At 37.5% G+C, this 18,921-nt stretch overlaps 1 protein-coding gene across 1 annotated transcript; it reads right to left on the bottom strand.

Moving 5' to 3' along the window:
- Positions 1-3,573: 3,573 nt before the first annotated feature.
- Positions 3,574-18,302, bottom strand: DECR1 (2,4-dienoyl-CoA reductase 1). The gene is made up of 10 exons (XM_068396296.1): positions 18,195-18,302; positions 14,726-14,928; positions 13,718-13,775; positions 13,485-13,571; positions 10,934-11,081; positions 7,973-8,072; positions 6,589-6,661; positions 4,239-4,385; positions 3,865-3,927; positions 3,574-3,767 (listed from the first exon to the last, which is right to left on the bottom strand). Exons 1-10 carry the CDS (start codon positions 18,267-18,269, stop codon positions 3,708-3,710), a joined length of 1,014 nt encoding a protein of 337 aa, XP_068252397.1. The 5' UTR covers positions 18,270-18,302; the 3' UTR covers positions 3,574-3,707.
- Between the last annotated feature and the right edge of the window lie 619 nt (positions 18,303-18,921).

The following is an 18,921-nucleotide window of genomic DNA, read 5'->3' as shown; positions in this document are numbered from 1 at the left end:
AATGGATATCATTGGTATAGGTAAGATAAAGTAGACTCTGTTCTTATTATAGATGCTCATTAAAATTTAAAATGTGCTTTCTGGTTCTATCACTGAATAGCATATCCTTTAAAAATGTTTTGTTGTCACCTTACAATTAATAATTCATTTAACTATGGAGAGTAAACAGGTAGAATACTGTTTAGATACTTCTGAGGAAATACCTGTTTCTGCTAGCAATAATACGTTCTGTTATTGAATAAATACCCAGTATCTATTTACAAGACAGTCTTTAAGAGGCCTCCCTTCAATATTCTGACCTTATCCAATAAAGCAAAAAACCCCACCCTTAAAGGACATATTCCAGTAACTCAGATGGTTCAGAAAAAAGCTTCAGTCCCTGAAAGGTTCACTACGAGTTAAAGTGAGTTTCTCCTAGACGCAAATTTGGCCTGAATCTCTCCAATGAGTAAAGCAATGAAGGAAAGACAAAGACCTTTTCATTTTTTAATTTTAGGTCAAGAAGCAGTATTCATTTTAAACTATGAAAGCACTTGAAAAATCTTTAAGTACTTATGCACAGGAACCCACTGCCTTTTGCTGTAGAAGAGAAGCATTTTTGAACTGAGCTCCGAAAAGTTTACTTTCTAAACAAAGGACATACGCAGGCTAAGCAGTATTATAGTGGTGGCTGAGCCAAGGAATAGCGGGTCTGTGCGTTTAAAGCCACGTAATGGATTTCTGGCATTTACAATGTCAGTAGGCATTACATCTAAGCACTGTGGTACCTATTGCTGAGATATATGGAAAAAAATAAATGTAGCTGGGTAAGGCTTAATCCCCTTTTCTCCTCTGCCCTTCCTTTTCCATCTCAGCCTACCCTCACCAAAAAAATGCCTCTGCTTTCAATGTCAAAAAAATCCATTAAATAGTACGTAGAATTACTAAAAAAGTATGCAAGATTAAAAAAATACAGTTATTATTATTTTACATGCAGGGAAGAGAGATGAATTAAGAATATGCAGCAGCCAGCAATACTTCCTAGCCCCCACAGACAAGTATAAACTTGATCCTAACTTAATGTTGAGACTGGGAATGTGCCTCTTTTCTTGATCTTTTCTGCCTGTACCCCACCATGACCTATTCTGAGCTAAAAGGAATGCGCCAGTCTCCCTCCTGAGGGAATGCTGCAAAGCGTACCTGCCCTGCTCTTCAGATGCAACAGAAATAAATGAAGGTCACACAAAGTCTGCGACAATGTTGGAGACTGAACATGATTATCTTCAATCTCGGTCCAGGACTTCAACCACATGACAAACAAAAGTTGTACATACCCATGGATGCAAGAGACAAGTGGGAACATAACTGACAAACATCCTTTTGAATTTTTTTTCCTGAAACACTTTATTTTTTCAAGTGTCAAAGCCTTATATGCAACTGTGCCCCATACAAAGAGAAAATACAAGTATATGCAAAAGACAACGAGCAAAGAACTATATATATGGGCCTAACTTCTCAATTAAATCACTTGTTGGGGAAAAGACATGGATATCATGTCTGATTTTGATCTTGACAGTAGACCTACCAAAACCCAAGATGCTATTAAAAAGCTTTACATTAAGTTCAATAGACACCTTGAAGGCCGCTATGATAAACACATTCGCTTTGTTTTATTATCAGTGGCACAGATGCTATTCGATCTCCCATTGGACCACCACTCTCAGAAGAAAGCTAGCATGTGGAAGCCTGCACTAATATAGCCCACTCTTTCAGCAGAATGTGTATTAGCTTGCTTCAGCTTTGTATTAAGGCAATCAAATTTCAATGTCAGATGCTGGCATATGTAAGTATGGCCTGAAATGTAACTAAAGTGACAAGACTGCTGTCAGCAGTTGAAAGAAAACATCCTTGAATTGCTTCTATATTCCTCACTCTTAAATCACTATCAATTTCCAAGCACATACAACTAAGTCCATGCTTGTACGTGTGGACAGTCTGGAGCTCAGGTTAAACAATAAAAAAAAAAAAAAAAAAAAAAAAAAAGGCACGGATTTCAGGCTGTAAAGGCCAGAGCCTGTTAATTTCTTTGAAGAATTCCATCCATTGTTTGAAGCAGGGGGGACAAACAACTAGTAACCCCCTAAACTGGGAAAAGTAATAACACTAAAAGGACAGCCATAAACATTGGTTGGCTGGTTTTGTTCGTGGTTTTTTTTTTTTTTTTTCATCATCTGCTTATTTGGGATAAATGAACCGACTAGATCCAGAGGTAATGTCATCTTAAAGCCTCTTCAGTACCAGTCTGTGAATGCAAATGAAACCTAGGGATTTCTGTAAATCTCAACCAATGAGGTTTCAAGGCTTTCAATCCCAATTTACTGACGTCCTTTACTAGTCTTAAGTAAACCATTTTTTATGGAACAACTCCCCTAGTCACACACGCATTAATAGCAAATGATTTTTAGTTTCTCATTTTCAAGAACATTAACTTATTTATGACAAAGAGCAAGCTCCTTAGAAAGGCATTGCTAGTCCTTAAATGACATTTTTAAAGTTCAGCATAAGATAAGTAACAGACTGAAAATGTCAGCAAAAGATGAGACCAAGATGGTTATGTATTTCATGATTTTGTAAGCAACCACAAGAGTTACAACCTATCTCAGTGTATGTAGTCCTGCTGATAACTTGAAACTTTGTTATTTGCAAGTTTAGGACTTATTACTGAAGTGTGAAGATTAGGACTTCATTTCTTAGTTTTTCCTCAGATAAACAATTATATTCAGTTACTACAGTCCTGAAATCCTATTGGAATTACAATATTAAGAGACATACCTGAGAAACAAAAAAACCCTCTGAAATATTTAAAAAAAAAAAACTAACTATAGACCATGGCATGGCTATATAAGACAATCTAAAGAACAATAAAATTTCAGTGAACAACTGTTGTTCACTACTGGCAACGGATTAGATTGTAGATGGGAAAAATATACATGTGTCCACGTTTAGCCTGCACCCAGGGCTAAACAATAAACAGTTTTTCTATCACCCAATGTCCCTTCCCCAAATGAGGAAGGGAATTGGGAAAAGGAGAGAGACTTGTAGGTTGAAGTTAAACAGATTTAATGAAATAAAGAAATCAATATAAATGACAACACAAAAGAGACAAAACTATACTTATCTACAGAGCACCGGCAAGTTGCTCCAGGAATCACAATCATCAGAAAAAAAGGGAGAAGGGAGGAGAGGCAAGGAAAGCAGGAAGAGCCCCATCTCTTCCCAGCAAACCCTCTCTTTTATAGTGAATTTGATGTTAATGATATAGAATACACCTGCGGGTCAGCCAGGGTCAGAGGTGGTGGAGTCACCATCTCTGGATGTGTTAAGAAAAGACTCGACATGGCACTTAGTGCCATGGTCTAGTTGACATGGTGGTGTCAGGGCAATGGTTGGACTCAATGATCCCAGAGGTCTCTTCCAATCTGATTGATTCTGTGATGCCCTGGATTTTACTGCTAAGGGCCTTGATCACCATGGCTGGCCACAAACTGAAACCAAAGCCCAATGAAACCAGGACAACATGCTATATGCAAAATATGACAATTTCAAAAGATTTTATTGAAATCAGCATACAAAAGATTTTGAAGGCTGTTTCTCAATTGGTTATTTCTACATATTCATGAAAAAGTAGCAGTTCATTTCCAAAAATCTCCACCATACAGTTACGTACTTCAAGAGCCTTTTGTTTTTCTAATCATTGCTTCCATTACATCCCACTGCTCTTTGGTAACCTAATAAAAGAAGAGAGTGTTTTATTGGAATTCCATATAATAATTACACATCTAAATATCTGTTTGAATGTAAAATAGCAAGCAAGGAATTTAATACCTCCTTCAAATTATTGAATTCTCCTGCCATAGAAACGTATTCTCCACCATCCATTCTAATAACCTAGAAAAGCATAAGGAGTGTAATTAATAATAGTGGGTTTTCTATAGCATTCCCTTGTTATGAACTGTGCAAATAATTATTGATTTGGATCCAAAAAAACCATGTTCAAAATAATGTAATTCAATTATTTTTAGGAGTTCTTTTTAAAGGTAATAGCTACCATGCATTACAATTAAAAGGGTAATAATGCGTGTAAAGAAATTTCAAAGTAACAGTTTTTTTTTCATTTCTGAAACCAGGGCTTTAGAAATATCAGCAAAACTCAGACCATCATCGAGTTAATTGTATAAACATGATCAATCAAAACTCACTGCTCCATTAACCCAGCTCGCATAGTCACTGCAGAAATACGCAGCAAGATTTGCGATTTCTTCTACAGTTCCCAGACGGCCACAGGGAATCCTCTCAATCATTTTCTTCTCAAATGTGCCTGTTGGGTCAAGGCGGCTAAAAGCACCCTGAGAAGTAAGAGAAACATTTGGGGGGAAAAAAATGTTATAACTACATCAGAAATTAAAATCCAACAGAGATTTGACTCCGCATAAACAATGCAGAAGTTAACATTTGTGAGTAAACTGTCTACACCATCTTTGTCAGTAGGATGAAAAAGAAGTAGGGAACAGAAAACAGAATTTATTCCTGTTGTACTGATATGCATCTGCTGATATGCTAGAATTTAACATGTTTGGGATAGTCACCCACCCCCTATCTATGAAAAACAAAAGGGATTAATAATGTTTGTTTCCCAAACACCCTTGATAAACATTTGAGGAAATAAGCAAGACTCAAAATTGCTGCAGGGACTCAGGAGAGGAACAAGCAGAGAAGATAAGCAGGAAAGTGACAGAAAAATTATACATGACACAGAGCAAGTAAACCTGAAAAGAAAAGGAAAAACAAAAAAAATCAAGTTCAGTTAAATTACACCAATGGCTAGAACTCAACTAAGTCACTGGAAGTTTTAGTATTTGAATAGCTTAAAACGGCATGGGAAACAGAAGGTTTTTTGTTCTTCCTGGCTCCTCCACAAGGAAACAACCTCCTCAGGCAAAATCAGAAATGTATTTGTAACATTTATGTTAAGTTACTGAAGTTATGTGACTTAAAACACACTGTAATTTATTTAATCATGGCTGTACTCACGCCATTTAAGTCTTCTATTGGAATGTTTTTAAATACCAGTTTATAAGCTTAACAGTATTGTGCTTGTACGCTTTTTCCTCTTCCTATAATGACTTGCAACAGTGTTTCTTAAAGGCATGGATGTAGCCCCTAGGACAGAAAGCCACGATTTTGCAATGTGATGTTTTAAGTAAAGCTAGTCTGCCTTTTTATGCTTTCAGGGAAATTTTAACTTGGGACTAGTATGACTAACGTAGTACTCATATTAGGAACACACAGTATCTCAAGTGGGATATGTGCTATTAGCTGAAATCAGAAACATTAACGTGAGGTAGCAATACTGACATTTTAAAGCAGTTAAATTGCCAAAAATTATGAGAATCTATAAATCAAAGTGTTATGGCTACATGATACAGTGGATGCCAAGAGTTTATACGGATTCAAAAAGGAACAGGACAAACTAATGAAAGAAAAAAATCCATCAAGACAATTGCAATATGAAGAGAGATCAATTGTATCAAACTCCCTGGGCCATAGACTGCCAGAGGCTGGAGACATAAAGAAGAAATGCCATTAAATGTTTTTCTGCTACTCTTGCCCAAAAATCCACCAGATACAAGGCCTGGAGGATTTTTGGTCTGATCCTGTAATGTCATTTCAATATTCTTATAACCCTGTTGACACTGCCACTTATCTTTCTTTACAATCAAAAAAGGTAAAACTGAGTTGCCCAATATAGCATCTAATACTGACCATAGGAAAAAGGGGGGAAAAAAAAAAAACTAAAAGAAAAAAAGAAGCAATCCTGCACCCCTACCCCTAAAACAACAGCAAAACCAGCTGTGAAACTTTTTACAGGTAGTAGTAATACCATTATTATCTGTTACGGCTCATAACTCTAATATTCTGATTCAGTGTGAAATGGATCCTTCTCTCTCCTCTTGCAGGACTGCTTTTTTTTTTCTTCCTGTTCCAGCTGGTCTGGATTACTTCCTTCAAACCCTCCAGTCCTCCTTTTCACTCATATCAAAGCTTCACATTTCCTTGCTGACTTAGTTTTTCTCTTTCTCGTTTTGTGATTTTTCAACAAAACTAGTGAGATTCTGTTTTCATATACCTAAAGGAGATTCTGAAATTTTGGAACTGATGAGATGTTTTGTTTAAAAATTAGGAGTTCAGGCACAACTAGGCACTTTTACTCCACCAAGTGTAAGAATTCACTTCACTTGACAAACTAGGTATGTAGAGTTGATAAAAATCAAGACTAAATATTTTGATATATCATTCCTTTGAAACACTACAAAAAGGTTTCATTTATATTAGTGCAGCAAAAGGGGCAGTGGCAGGTTTCAGAAGTTCAAGAAATTCTATTTTACAAAAGAATTACTGAGAGGTAGCATGTTCAATATTCCAGCACAGTACTGACTACCAAGGAAATCATACTTTACTTTAACAGTTACAGAAAAGGTTAGACTATCTTAAAGTTAAGTCTGTACTACAAAGCATATTCAAGGCTGTGTTTCACTTCATGCTATGTACCTTTGTTTTTATTGGACCTGGTTGAATCACATTGAATCTCATGCCATATTTACCCCATTCAGCCGCAAGAGACCTAAAAATTCATTAACAGAATGCATCAATACTTTAAACACAATATTTTAATAATGCTATTCAGAAAAAAAAAAAATATTTAAAACTGAAGCAAATGTGTATAAATACTAGAATTTTCCTAAAACAGGCATTTCTGCTTAATGGTTTTTTTTGTTCTTAACAAAAACTTTTCAGAGAAGAAAAAAAAAATCACATTCACAAACAGGAATACTGATTTAATAGATGCATAATAGATAAAGCAACATTAAGGAGTATTTTCTTCTCCTTCACAAATCATACAGATGATTTTGGCACCTAAACTCCTTGATAAACAACTGTTAGGGTACCATCTTTCTTTGGTAATTTAGACTATGCCACAGGTATAAATTTCTAACATTTTCAACATAGCCCTCCCATTAGATGTTTTTAAATAACACAAAACAGAGGTTACATTCTAAAATGGCACCAGCAGAATCATTTTGCTTTATGGCAACATTTTCTCTGCATAAGCAGTACTTCAGACAGATGATCTGCTACGGTGAATGAATTAGCTGGGTCATAAAGTCTCTGAAAAGTACACGCTTCAGTTACAGCTCTACAGAACAGAAATCAAGACCATCGCTCGTTCCCTCATTTTTTTCTGGATAAAGAATTCTAGTTACTAAAAGCCTACCAAGCTATTCAATTCCTTCTGCTGAAGTGCAGAGGAGGATCTATTTGCTATGAACGACTGCCCTATAGTTAATAACAATAGAAATCCTTTTGTTTTCTGAGTAACATGGATATGTCACATTATACTGTTCTGAATTAAGTGTAACTGCAGACCTTAATTTAAAATAGTGATAGAAATACATTTCTTTATGAAATTAGATAGGTGAAGTAACAGTATACTCCACCCAAATGCAAGCACATCTTTTCCCGAGACAAAAGACCATGGAAGGCACTATAGACCTCAAAGAGTTCCCCTAATAACTGTCTTTAAGTGCTGGTTCGCCTACGAGAATGCAATAGGATCTGATTATCGAAACTCTGTAATTGAAACTTAGAACTTGCTGTTGCCAAAAGAAGCAGTTCCACTTGTCCTTATCTTGTCCTTGTAATAAAAATCATCCACTTGTCCTTGTGATAAAAATCATCACAATAAGAGCAGTTAATACTTCCTTTGTAAGAAGCTGTCAGCATGCTATTTTCTTGCTAGGATACTGGAGGCTGGAAGGTTCTCTTATGATACAATGGAATAGGAGGACTATACCAACTAGCTCCATTTTTATAGACCAATTACCCTATCTCAAGGATGTGAAATGCAGAACACACATTTTACTATATTACTCACTTGCTCATTGCTTCTACACCAGCTTTGGCAGAGGCGCTCGGCAACACAAATCCTGAACCACTCTCTGCGTAAACTGTTGTAACAGCCAGGAACGCTGCTCCTGGAAGTTACAAAAACGTTTTTTTTTAAAAAAAAAAACACAACAAATAAACAAGACATGCATAAAGATCAAACTCTGAACTTAAGGTAAAAAGCAACCTCAATGGTACAGAAGTTTGCAGCCCAAGTGTTAGGGATGCCATTTCACTCTGGGTTGTAAAAAGATATTTTAAAAATCTAATCTCGGAAGCTTTGCTTTCAATACTTTTTATTTCAGTTCCTTCTTTTCCATGAATGTTCCATGTAAGTGTAAATAGGTATTGATCAGGCTCCAAGGTCTAAACCCTCAGACTTCTACTGATAATGAATCTACATGTGCAAATCAGTCTAACTGGAGTGAAGGCCTACGATCTTAGTGTCGTCTTAGAAGCTGCCCTAGCCTAGTAGTTACTAAACAGGTGACTTGCCCTAATTTCATCAATTCCTGGCTGAAAAAAAAAAAATTTAAAAAAATCAGCATTAACAATTAGGTTTGGCACAATCTTAAAATGATACAGTTTAGGGCGTGAGTTAAACTTTATGCACAAAAAAAAAAAGTTTTAAAGAAATTTTCAGAAGCTTTTCTGCAGTAGAGCTTATGACAAAGTTAACCTGCATAACTTTTTCCCATTATTATCACAACAATCTGTATTATAAAAAGACCACTTTCTTTTATGTGTTATACTTTATAACAGATTTAGCAAAAACATTATGGAAAATAATGGAAACCGTAACTGTTTATTTAATCTTTCTTTTATAGAAGCCTGCAAATTCTCATTGTCTGATCAATGACTAGCATGAACTTACTGCAACTGGGAAATGGAGGACAAGGGATAACAGTTCACTACTTACGCCACAGTAACTAAAATAACTGTTCTACTTACTGTATTTTAAAAATAATTTAATTAGAATAGCTACCCAAGGGATGCTTCTAAAACAACAGATGTTACTGATAGAATGGAAGTGATGATGAGGTAGACACTCAGTTAAAAAATTACGGTAATATTACACAAGAGAAACTAAAGAGAAGCATGAACGAGCACTGACAGAAATGCCAGCAGATATCCAGAAACCATGAACCCTATTTATAAAGAAGTATTCTACATTGACGGACTTTGAAAAGAAGAATTTACACAGACAAAAAATACAGAACAACTTTGAAGTTACGTAGAGTTGATTGTTAATTATACATTTTGCCAAATTAAGCCATAGAACTTTTAAAATACAGGTTAAATAGAGGTGAGTTGGGTGAACCTAACACAGAAGCAAGAATGACTGATAAATTTACAGCTCTGAAGTTTAAAATACACTTCAGTTCATACACAATTTTTATTTCTAAAGCCTATATTCATAAAATGGACAATATCTAACCAATTAACTCCTCTCATTTTGTAAAACTTTAGTGCATAATAAATAACACACTAGCAGATTACAGATACCTTTTAAATACCAGTACAAACTTGAAAAGCAGAGCACTTTTATTATTTACTAAATTAGGTTTAACATAGGTCACGTTGCAGACCTAAAGGATGTGCCAGTGTTCTAGTAACTGCCAGATGTATAACAACCTCACAGACTATTCTAAAATATTTCCTTTGCGTCGCAAGTCCATCACTTCAGAAACTAAGGTCTCTGCTCAAACTTAAAAAAACATCAAGTTAAAAAGAAAACAAACGTGGAGAATGAGAGGACAAACAGATACACTCGATTTACTTGCAAAAACATGTCTTAAAGAAAGCCTTAAATAACAAGTGTTACATACAGAATTGCCTAGAAAGAAGGCATGCAAGTAATAGCAAAAGAAGTTCGTGTGTCTTGGAAGCTTAGAAGTGAAAGGAAGAGAGACAACATGAAGGTGAATGACTTCTGGATTTTGCCAAATTTGAAAGTGGAAGCAAGCAAAGTAGTTTTCCATTCAACATCAGCAGAGACAAAGGCATTTTTAAAGCCATATTTCACATTACTATAGGGAGACACCACACGCATCTGGAAGGCCATAAAGCAAACTATTACAATAGTTTACTATAATGACATAGTAAGTCAGAGTTGAGGATGGGCTTTTTATGTGGGAATATTAGCACTAGAATGGTGGAAATGATTTTTTCATGTGCTGCTAAAATATACATAGGAAAGACTTTGTCAACTGACCAAAACTGTTACAGACTTTGTGAAACAACATTAACTTTATATTGTTATCATTAAATAGTACAAAGCCACTGAGTACTTTTTGGAGAGAAGTTTTGAGGAAATTCAAGTAATTCAGGAGTTAAGAGAAATACAGTGCAAATACAAAAGGATTATTTCAACACAGTGGCTGTACCTAGAAAATAAGATTCAGAAGTGAGGGCACGTGGAAAACATTATATACCTCACTGCTTTTAAATACTATTTGATATTATATCATTCTGATCAAAAATAAACTCAATGTTTTTCAATTCATAACTAGAAGATAATATAAAGTGAAAGCAGTTCTTTGTATACAATCTATGATATAACATAGAAGGGCATACATTATCTTTCCTTTAAACACAATAAACTGGCTAAATAAATCTTTGGCTAAATAGTATATCAAAGAACTATTGTATTTTCAAGGTAAAGCCAAAATACTGGATTAAAATCCTATGTAGTCTGTAATGAAAAATTACACCTGGGAAAATAAAACCTAATACTGATTTCAATTTTGAATTTCCTTTTCAAATTATCTCAAAAGTAATATTTAAGTATGGCTTTACTCGAAGTTTCTTTCTTCTAGAAAAGATGTAGAATGTTAAAAATTGTGTTTCTTTTCAAAGTCTCAAAACTGGCTATAATAGTAAGGCAAGGAAAGCAAATAATAGTATTATGTCACAATGCTTAGTTACCATTTATCTTAAACTTAGATACCTTTTTGTACTTTAATGAGCTCCTTTCCTATTTCCAGAGTTACAAAAGCAGTACCATTAAGCACAATATCAGTTATCGTTTTCCATGCATTAGCAGAAAGTCGTTCAGAAGGGGCAATAAAGTTTCCAGCTGCGTTATTTATCACAACCTGAAACACATGAAGAAAAACCTAAGAATGTACAAGGAACTTCTTAGTGTTTCCAGGTAGAAAAGTAGAAGTATCCTCATCGAATGGGGGAAGGGAGGGAGGAGAAATCCAGCAGAAATTTTAACACCTGCAGTATAGATATGTATCAGTAATAGAAAATGAGCTGTATTTCCAAACTGCTGCAGTTACTAGTCTAATACTGAGGAACTGTAAAATGTAGAGGGCAACTTAAGCTGCTGTTTTCCATAGTGTCTCAAGTGCATTCTAACAGAAAAGTTTGTCTCCACCACGTTCCAAAGTCACATGTTGTATTTAATGTAATGGATGCACAAGAATAAAACCAGAAGTTCAGGTAACCTGATGACTGAAGTCTGGGTTAGCTGACTGTTGCATAACAGGAAGTTTAATCAGTCGTGACAAAGAGAATATTACGATTTAGTGAACTGCAAGCAACTGCTACAAAAATTTTTTCTAACAGACATGTATCTGTCACTTGTTGCCCTTCTACAAACAATAATTAGGCAGAGGATACTTTCAATGTATCATCTGCTTAACCCTTCAAGCTAGCAAGTTAGACATATTTTTTAGGGGACTAAGCATCACATAAGCAGTTTTAAAATCAAAACTTATGTGGCCAGATCTTGTATATTTAATAATAATCTAATGTGCTGAAGCAATAAAATGGTGTATTACTTATGGAATGGCACCTAGATTCATGTCAGTTTGCACATAAAACAAAGTCTTTGTCCTGAAGAACTTCTGGGCTAAATTAAGACATTAGAATTTTCAATAACAAAACAGAGCACAGCACATACTGCATGAATGTAGAACAAATAAAATACAACAGCCATAAATTATATATACAGATGGAAAATACAATTTAAAGGCCTCTCTACAGCCTGGAAAAAAAAAAAAATCCAAACACCTCAAGATACTGAGGAAGTCACTTGAATCACTGAATAAATATAGCAAAGACCCAATAATAAAACTAGTGAACTAAGGACTGCATAAGATCTTTGAGGTATGTAGATATATATGACTGCCAAAACAATCCATATGACAAAAGAATGATTGCTTTCTAATAGGAATTAACAGTCTTGGGGATGGAATGAACAAAATAAAGCTAGAAGGAATATCATACTGCCATTAACTTCTGTCTTTCAGATTTCACCTCACAGGCACAGTGGCAGCAACACCCAGGCTTGCAGTGTTCATAAACATATGTGTCACGTCTGTCACTAAGATAAAAACTAGCCAAAAAGAACTGAATATTCAATTTACTCTGCAGTCTTTCTTAAACACACAGAATATGTAAAGTTAAGAGAAAATAAATGCTTGTAAAGAACAAGTCACAGGAAATATTTATTCAGAAAATTACTGGTGTACTAAAAATGTAATGTGTAGGAAGAAGTCTCTTCCCTCTCTGCACACACGTAAAACCTGGAGATCGTGATGTGCTTTGGCCAAAAACTGCAGTAACTAGTAGTCAAAATAGTATGAGAGTATCTTGTCTACAAATCAGGACAGTGAGCTGCCTTATTTTATAGCACTGCTATAGCATACAGCTGTGAGAAATAGTTTCTCCACTTCTTACCACATTTAGAACTCAGTACGTTCTCTTTCATGTCTATAGGAAGCTATTGGTGAATGCAAAGTGTCTACAATACACACAGGTGACAGTTTTAAATCTCACTGGCTATCCTTTTATATCAATGTTCACATCCTCCTCACAATCAGCTAGCAGAACCTGAGCTGTTTCTCTTATAATCAAACCAGGGTTGGGTGCCTATCATTGCTCAGATTCCACCAGACCACCCTTCTCAAAGCAACAGTCTGATGTTAAGGGCTCTGTGCTTTGTGCCAAACTATTAAAAAATAGATGCTTAGCTTGACTGAAGATTTCTTTTTTGATTTTATGAGAACTTAGTTTTAAGTTGGAACCTTCTTTGTCTACTTTAATAAGCTACGCAAGGACCAAAGACAACATTTATGGTTACTTCCATTTCTAATTTGTGAGACATTCTGTTAATAAGCAACAGGTATAATTCAGTATCAAGACAGGTAAGTCACCTTTTCAGGAGGATTTTGGGGCAATATTCTGTTCACTTAATTAATTCAAAGAATCCCATCATAACTGTCCCACTGTTTACAAAGAAAATGTCAGCCCTTAGAGTAAGGACAACAACATTTTGTCTATTTGGACACTAAGTATTTTAAGAACCACAGGAACAGAGTAACCAGTCCAACTGTGAATGTTAGCTTTATCTTGAAGTACTGCCACTTTTTGTCTAGCGTCTCTCTATATTCCATTAACTTTCCATCATAGTCATTTTCTTCATACCTACTATGCAGAGTATTTTCAGTAACGAAGACTGAAGTTCTTTGCTTCACTAGAACACTTACATCAGGATGCCCTTCCACTTGGATTACTTCGGCAACAGCATTCTTAACTGAAACTGGATCTCTCACATCACACTGGATGGCATGAACCTATGTAGTAATGAAAAGGCGGCTGTAAGACTTCAAAACTGTATCACTCAAATTAAACAACCCCACAGAAGCATATAAATGCATAAAAATCCTATAACCATTTAAAGTATAATAATAAACATATTCACAATTCTGTAAAAATTTACCTTATTCCCTGTTTTAGAAGAAATTTCTTCTGCTGCTCCTTTCAAAACATCAAGCTTCCTGAAATAAGTATACAACATCACTATATTTCAACTAAATGCAATTACAATTCAGATCAATAAAATCTATTTTTCTGAGCAAATATGAACTAAAACTTAAAATATGTGTATGCACACGTATGTGTTGCTGATTTCCGTTAAAACTGAGGTTTAAAATAAAAACTATGTGTAGTCACTAACTTTCTGAAAGAAAACTTTAAATCTAAGTAACTTCTGGTTAGTGCTAATTCAAAGCAACACAGAACTGACTACAGTAAGAGATTATTTTAAGCTAATCAAATGTGATAAGCTAGAAAAAATATTTTCATTCTGAGTACATAATCATAGCAAACGGTTTTAGCTACTCTACTAATATTTTAGAAGGGACATGCATATTGAGACTAAATATCTAAACCACTGTTTGGACTAATGTCACAACACTTGTTTACTGTGATTAAAAATTAGATTGTTTTTCTAGTCTTTAGTGCTACTTAAAAGAACTGTAGAAACATCATTGTCATTAAGGGAAAATCAGGGTTGTTTTTAAACTCATAAGAATTAAGAGAAATGCCTTTAATTCTTTATCACAATTCATATCTGTATCAAAACACCTGCAATAATCCATTCAAAATGTTCAACAATGGCCACTTCAATTTTTTGTTCTCTTTTAGGGTTTAGTTGAATTTATGTCTAATATTTAGGTTGTTTATTTTGCTGCTGCATTTCATGGAAATGCATTTAGTTTATTTCTTCCTACTGCTGGTTACACCATTAGATATTTGTAGATGGATCTGCAAATTTCTGGTACTTAAAATATGACATTACAATTTAAAAGTGTACTGAAATAGAGTAAATAGAATAAATTTATCCAGTTTATGAAGGAGAAAGCAAGATACATTATGAAGAAGAAAACAGATACATTCAGCATTCAGTACTAAATGAAAGCTATAAAATGTTTTCATTAATATTTACCGACTTGCTATAACACACTTGGCACCTAAACTGGACAAAGTTGTTGTCATCCCTTTGCCAATCCCAGTACCTCCACCAGTTATAAAGGCCACTTTCCCTTGAAAGGTATTTGGTGGCAACATCACTTTTTGAACAGGTGAGAAGAATGCAGCTCGCAGGGCATTGCTATCTTGACGCAGCACATTTGGCCCACGGCTGAAAAACTGAAAGAAAAAAAAGAGGAAAGTTAATTTTCTCTCATTTCTGTCTACAGGACTGTTATGCAAGATTAGATTTTCTTATGACAGTGGAGGTAACAACCACAACTACCTTATTATAAACTTAATGTAAGAATTGTCAGATTGCATTACACTAAAACACATGGACCTTCACATAAATGCTAATACTAGGCTAGGAAAGCACCTGAGCTATTTTTTGACGTTCCATTCCCACTAAAAAAATACTGAAAAAATACTTTAATTATGACTTTTGTTATTTTTAATGGTAGTTATTCTTATGTCTGTCACTTTTACTAAAGTGTGTGGAAAACCCCTGCCAACTAATTACAGACTCCCAGCAGGATCTGGGTTTCAGATTCATATATGTACGGTACTTTATGCATAAGGAGGTTAGCCCTAACAAATCCATATGATTTTGAGACTGCATGTGTATATATTTACAAACTCAAAAGCTTCAGTAGTAGCTTCAAGCGTTTGATCCTTTGCTACTGTAGTCAATGAAACATTCTTCTTTTCTGGAGGATGGGGCAGAATCAAACTCCATGAGACCTGTCCCAGTCATTACGGGAGCTGCTAAGGAAATCAGTGCCATCTTCCAGACAAAACTGTGCAAGGTTTGGTTATCAGCATTTACACTCTGTCCCAGCAGAAACACCATTTACAGAAAATTAGCCCTCGATGAACTGGTCCTTGTAAAAAGACACATGGCTGATACGTGTTTAAAAACATACAGGAAAAGAGAAGAAAATTCAGTATTACATCTAGTGATCCACATTAATAAGAAAACATCCCATTAATGCAATAAGAAATTTGTAATGTCACCAAGAAAGCCACAGCAAAAACAGCCAAGAGGATATTTCTAGCACCCTAAAACACTAGACTAACTCAAGCCCTAAACTAAATACTGAATTAAATGCTTTGGGACAGCAGCATTACAGTAACAATTCAGAATTCCCTAAATTATTTAGAATACAAAAGTTACCTTAACCTGAAGCTTCAAACACTTCAAAGTATGACGAAACTGGACTATTTTTATTTTTTATGTGAAAAAAAATAGAAGAATACAAGTTATATTTATTTTCTCTAACACTAATTTGTACTTGAGCCTTTAATGTGTTTATTTGAATACAAAAAATTCTAGTGTAATTTTAGGAAAGAAGACCGAATGGTTACTCTTGTATGTGTTGCTAATAAAAAAAAATACGATTGTTCAATAGGTTGACATGAAGAAGAAAGGTTATTTCAAAATGGTAAAAATATTACAACTTATTGTTCTATTTACTAACTCACATTTTCAACACTAAAATTAAGAGACAACATTTTTAGTGGTAGCTGAATAATCTGTACATGCCACAGCTATAACGCACAGCGATGGGGGTTTCACAGAGCTTAAAGTTGGCCTGAGAAAGTATGTATGTGAATCTTTCTGTGTGGTAATACATTTCCCTATGAGTAACACTGGTGAAAACAGAGAGTAATCATGGGATTACACTGCCAATTTAACAGAGCTCATGCTTCCAAAGAAATGACAAAACAAAAACTAAGAGTGAAGAAATGTTGTGGGCACTATGTAGAAGAAAATTAAGAAAGCAAAGCTCAAACTAAAGCTAGAATTATCACAAAAGTAAAGCAATGGAGCAAGTCCTACAGCATTTATATTAAATGTGTACTTTAGGGATTCTTTGTAGAACTTGGACTCTTCAGCTACGGCTTCTCACAAAGAAAAAAATAAATCAAAGGTGGTTCTAAGGAATACAAGCAGCTCAAATGGAAAATCCAAAGCATGTCACAATATTTTTCTGAAATAACAAAATTCTACAGAATTCTGCCACCAAATGTCTGTAAAATACTGATTTTTTTTTTTTAATTCTCCCAATGAAAATAAAGTTTGCATATTTTTACAGAGTACCAAAATTCTATTAAGCCTTTAGGAAAGGAGTGTGTGAATATTCTCTTTTGGGTCTTTCTTAGTAGTCCCCTACTCATCTCTTCTCTCTTCAGGTATGTAGGGAGAGAGAAGGGCTCCCTCTGGAGAACCTCACCTCACAGCAGAGACTGCAAATAAAGACGGCACTTGGACTCCCTCTTCCTCCAGTATGAGGAGGTAACTGGAGGTAGCCCCCACCCAGTACTGAGTCTCCCTCATCAGGTGCTCTGCTAGTGACAGACACAGCCCCCTCCTCTCGATCACCACTACAGAAACCATGCAAGCAGCTTTCCTCCTGCTCGGGGGAGGAAGATGAGGAAGCAGGCCACAGCAGGGGCAGGCAGCAAGACTGCACCAAGACTAACAAACTACTGTAACGATATCAAGCAGCCCGTAAACTTGGTATAACTCAGGAATCTTTTCCTGAGACTGCTATTGTCTCATTACTAGCTTGCACAAGAGGCTTCCGTGACAGGATTCACTCAATTTAAATCATTCCACTATTTACGGTCAAGGTTTTAAATTAAACCTCAGGTGTAAAGAGAGATACAAAGAAGCCAGGAAACGGCACTAAGAAAAAAAAAAAAAAGGGCAAACCATGAACAGACTAAAAACCAGCCCCCATCCGGGGGGTGGAAGTGAATCACGCAGTGACTGCAGGAGGCCCTCCTGGAAGCACACCGGCAGGCACTGGTAGGCTGCATGTGCCTGGGCAGAACTCACCAGAAATGGCCTCCAGCGACACCCACACAGATCAGCTACGTCACTGCTCTGACGTCAACATTCAAACCACTTTACCTAAATCGCAATGAGTAACTTTGCTATTGGGATCACAGGGCGATACCAACGCCCCCACAGCCTGTACTGAAACGGGAGAGAAACGGGTGTTGCCCTGCAGTGGGGCAGGGGCCATGTCCCGGGCAGCGCCGGGCGCACCTCTGCGAAGGCTCCATGGCGCACGGGGCTGGCGCGGGTTGCGCCGGGCGCTGAGGAGAACCAGAACCGGGGGGCGGGGGCGTGTCCCAACCCTCGGGGGATTTCTCGGCTGCTTCCCCAAACCCCAGCAGCCGGAGCTCCACTCACGCGTGGGCCACCCCTCGATACAACCTCGGCAACGGCGAGAGGGGTTTTCCCCGCGGCTGCGGAGGGGAGCCCGTGAGGCGGCCGGGCGGCGTCGGTCCGGCGGGCAGCACCGTCCGCAGAGACCCGCCGTGCCCTCTGAGAGGACAAGGGCACCCGGGCAGCCCCGGGGGAGACGGTCGCGGAGCACCCCCGAGGCACCGGCCGACTGCCCTCGGCCCCACCAGAGCAGTGAGCGCCTTACCCGCCCGGTGCCAGAGAAGCAGGCCGCGGCACTGCCGCGGACACCGCGCCGCCACAGCCCCACCACCGCCGCCATCTTTCCTTGCCGAGGGTCGGGGGTGGCGGGCGGCGGAGCTGTGCGCCTGCTCCGTGCCGGGGGCCAGCGCCCGCCCCGGGGCGGGAGGCGGTCCGACAGCCCGGCCTCCCCGCGGTCCCGGGCAGGCAGCGGGGAGCTGTCGGTCGCCCTAAGCTGCTGCTGCTCCTGCTTGAGCTACTGAGGTCGGAAAACCAGCGAGGCCGTCGCTGCATCCACGAAATCGGGGCCACGCCGGCCGCCCCCGCCCCAGGGGCGTCTCGCCCGCCCCGGGGCCTGGAGTTCCAGCGGCGAGGGGCAGATTGTGCTCGGTTCAGTTCATATGCTTCCCTGTGTTGGGTTTTTTTATTGCAAATTATTTACTCGGTGCTATTTGAAGGACACTAAATAACAGTATCTTTTTTTTTTTGGTCGTGTGGGATCTAACACCAGGAATTGACCTGCCCTCTGTACCCTTAGCACGGCTCCCCTCGAGGGGTCTTGCCAGTTCTTGGCATGTGTTTTTGGGGGAAATACGAGACTGACTGATACCCACCCTTTTGCACAGCCTGGGTAATAAAGCTGAGAAGCCTGCAGAGTTGTATCTGGCCATAAGGAATGGGAGGGTAAGGGAGTGGGGGTAGCACGGTAGCTATGAGAACCTACGGATTCAAGA

Source organism: Nyctibius grandis, chromosome 3 (assembly GCF_013368605.1).
Source record: "Nyctibius grandis isolate bNycGra1 chromosome 3, bNycGra1.pri, whole genome shotgun sequence".
NCBI classification, from domain to species: Eukaryota; Metazoa; Chordata; class Aves; order Nyctibiiformes; family Nyctibiidae; genus Nyctibius; species Nyctibius grandis.
This window is presented reverse-complemented; position numbering and strand designations above follow the sequence as displayed.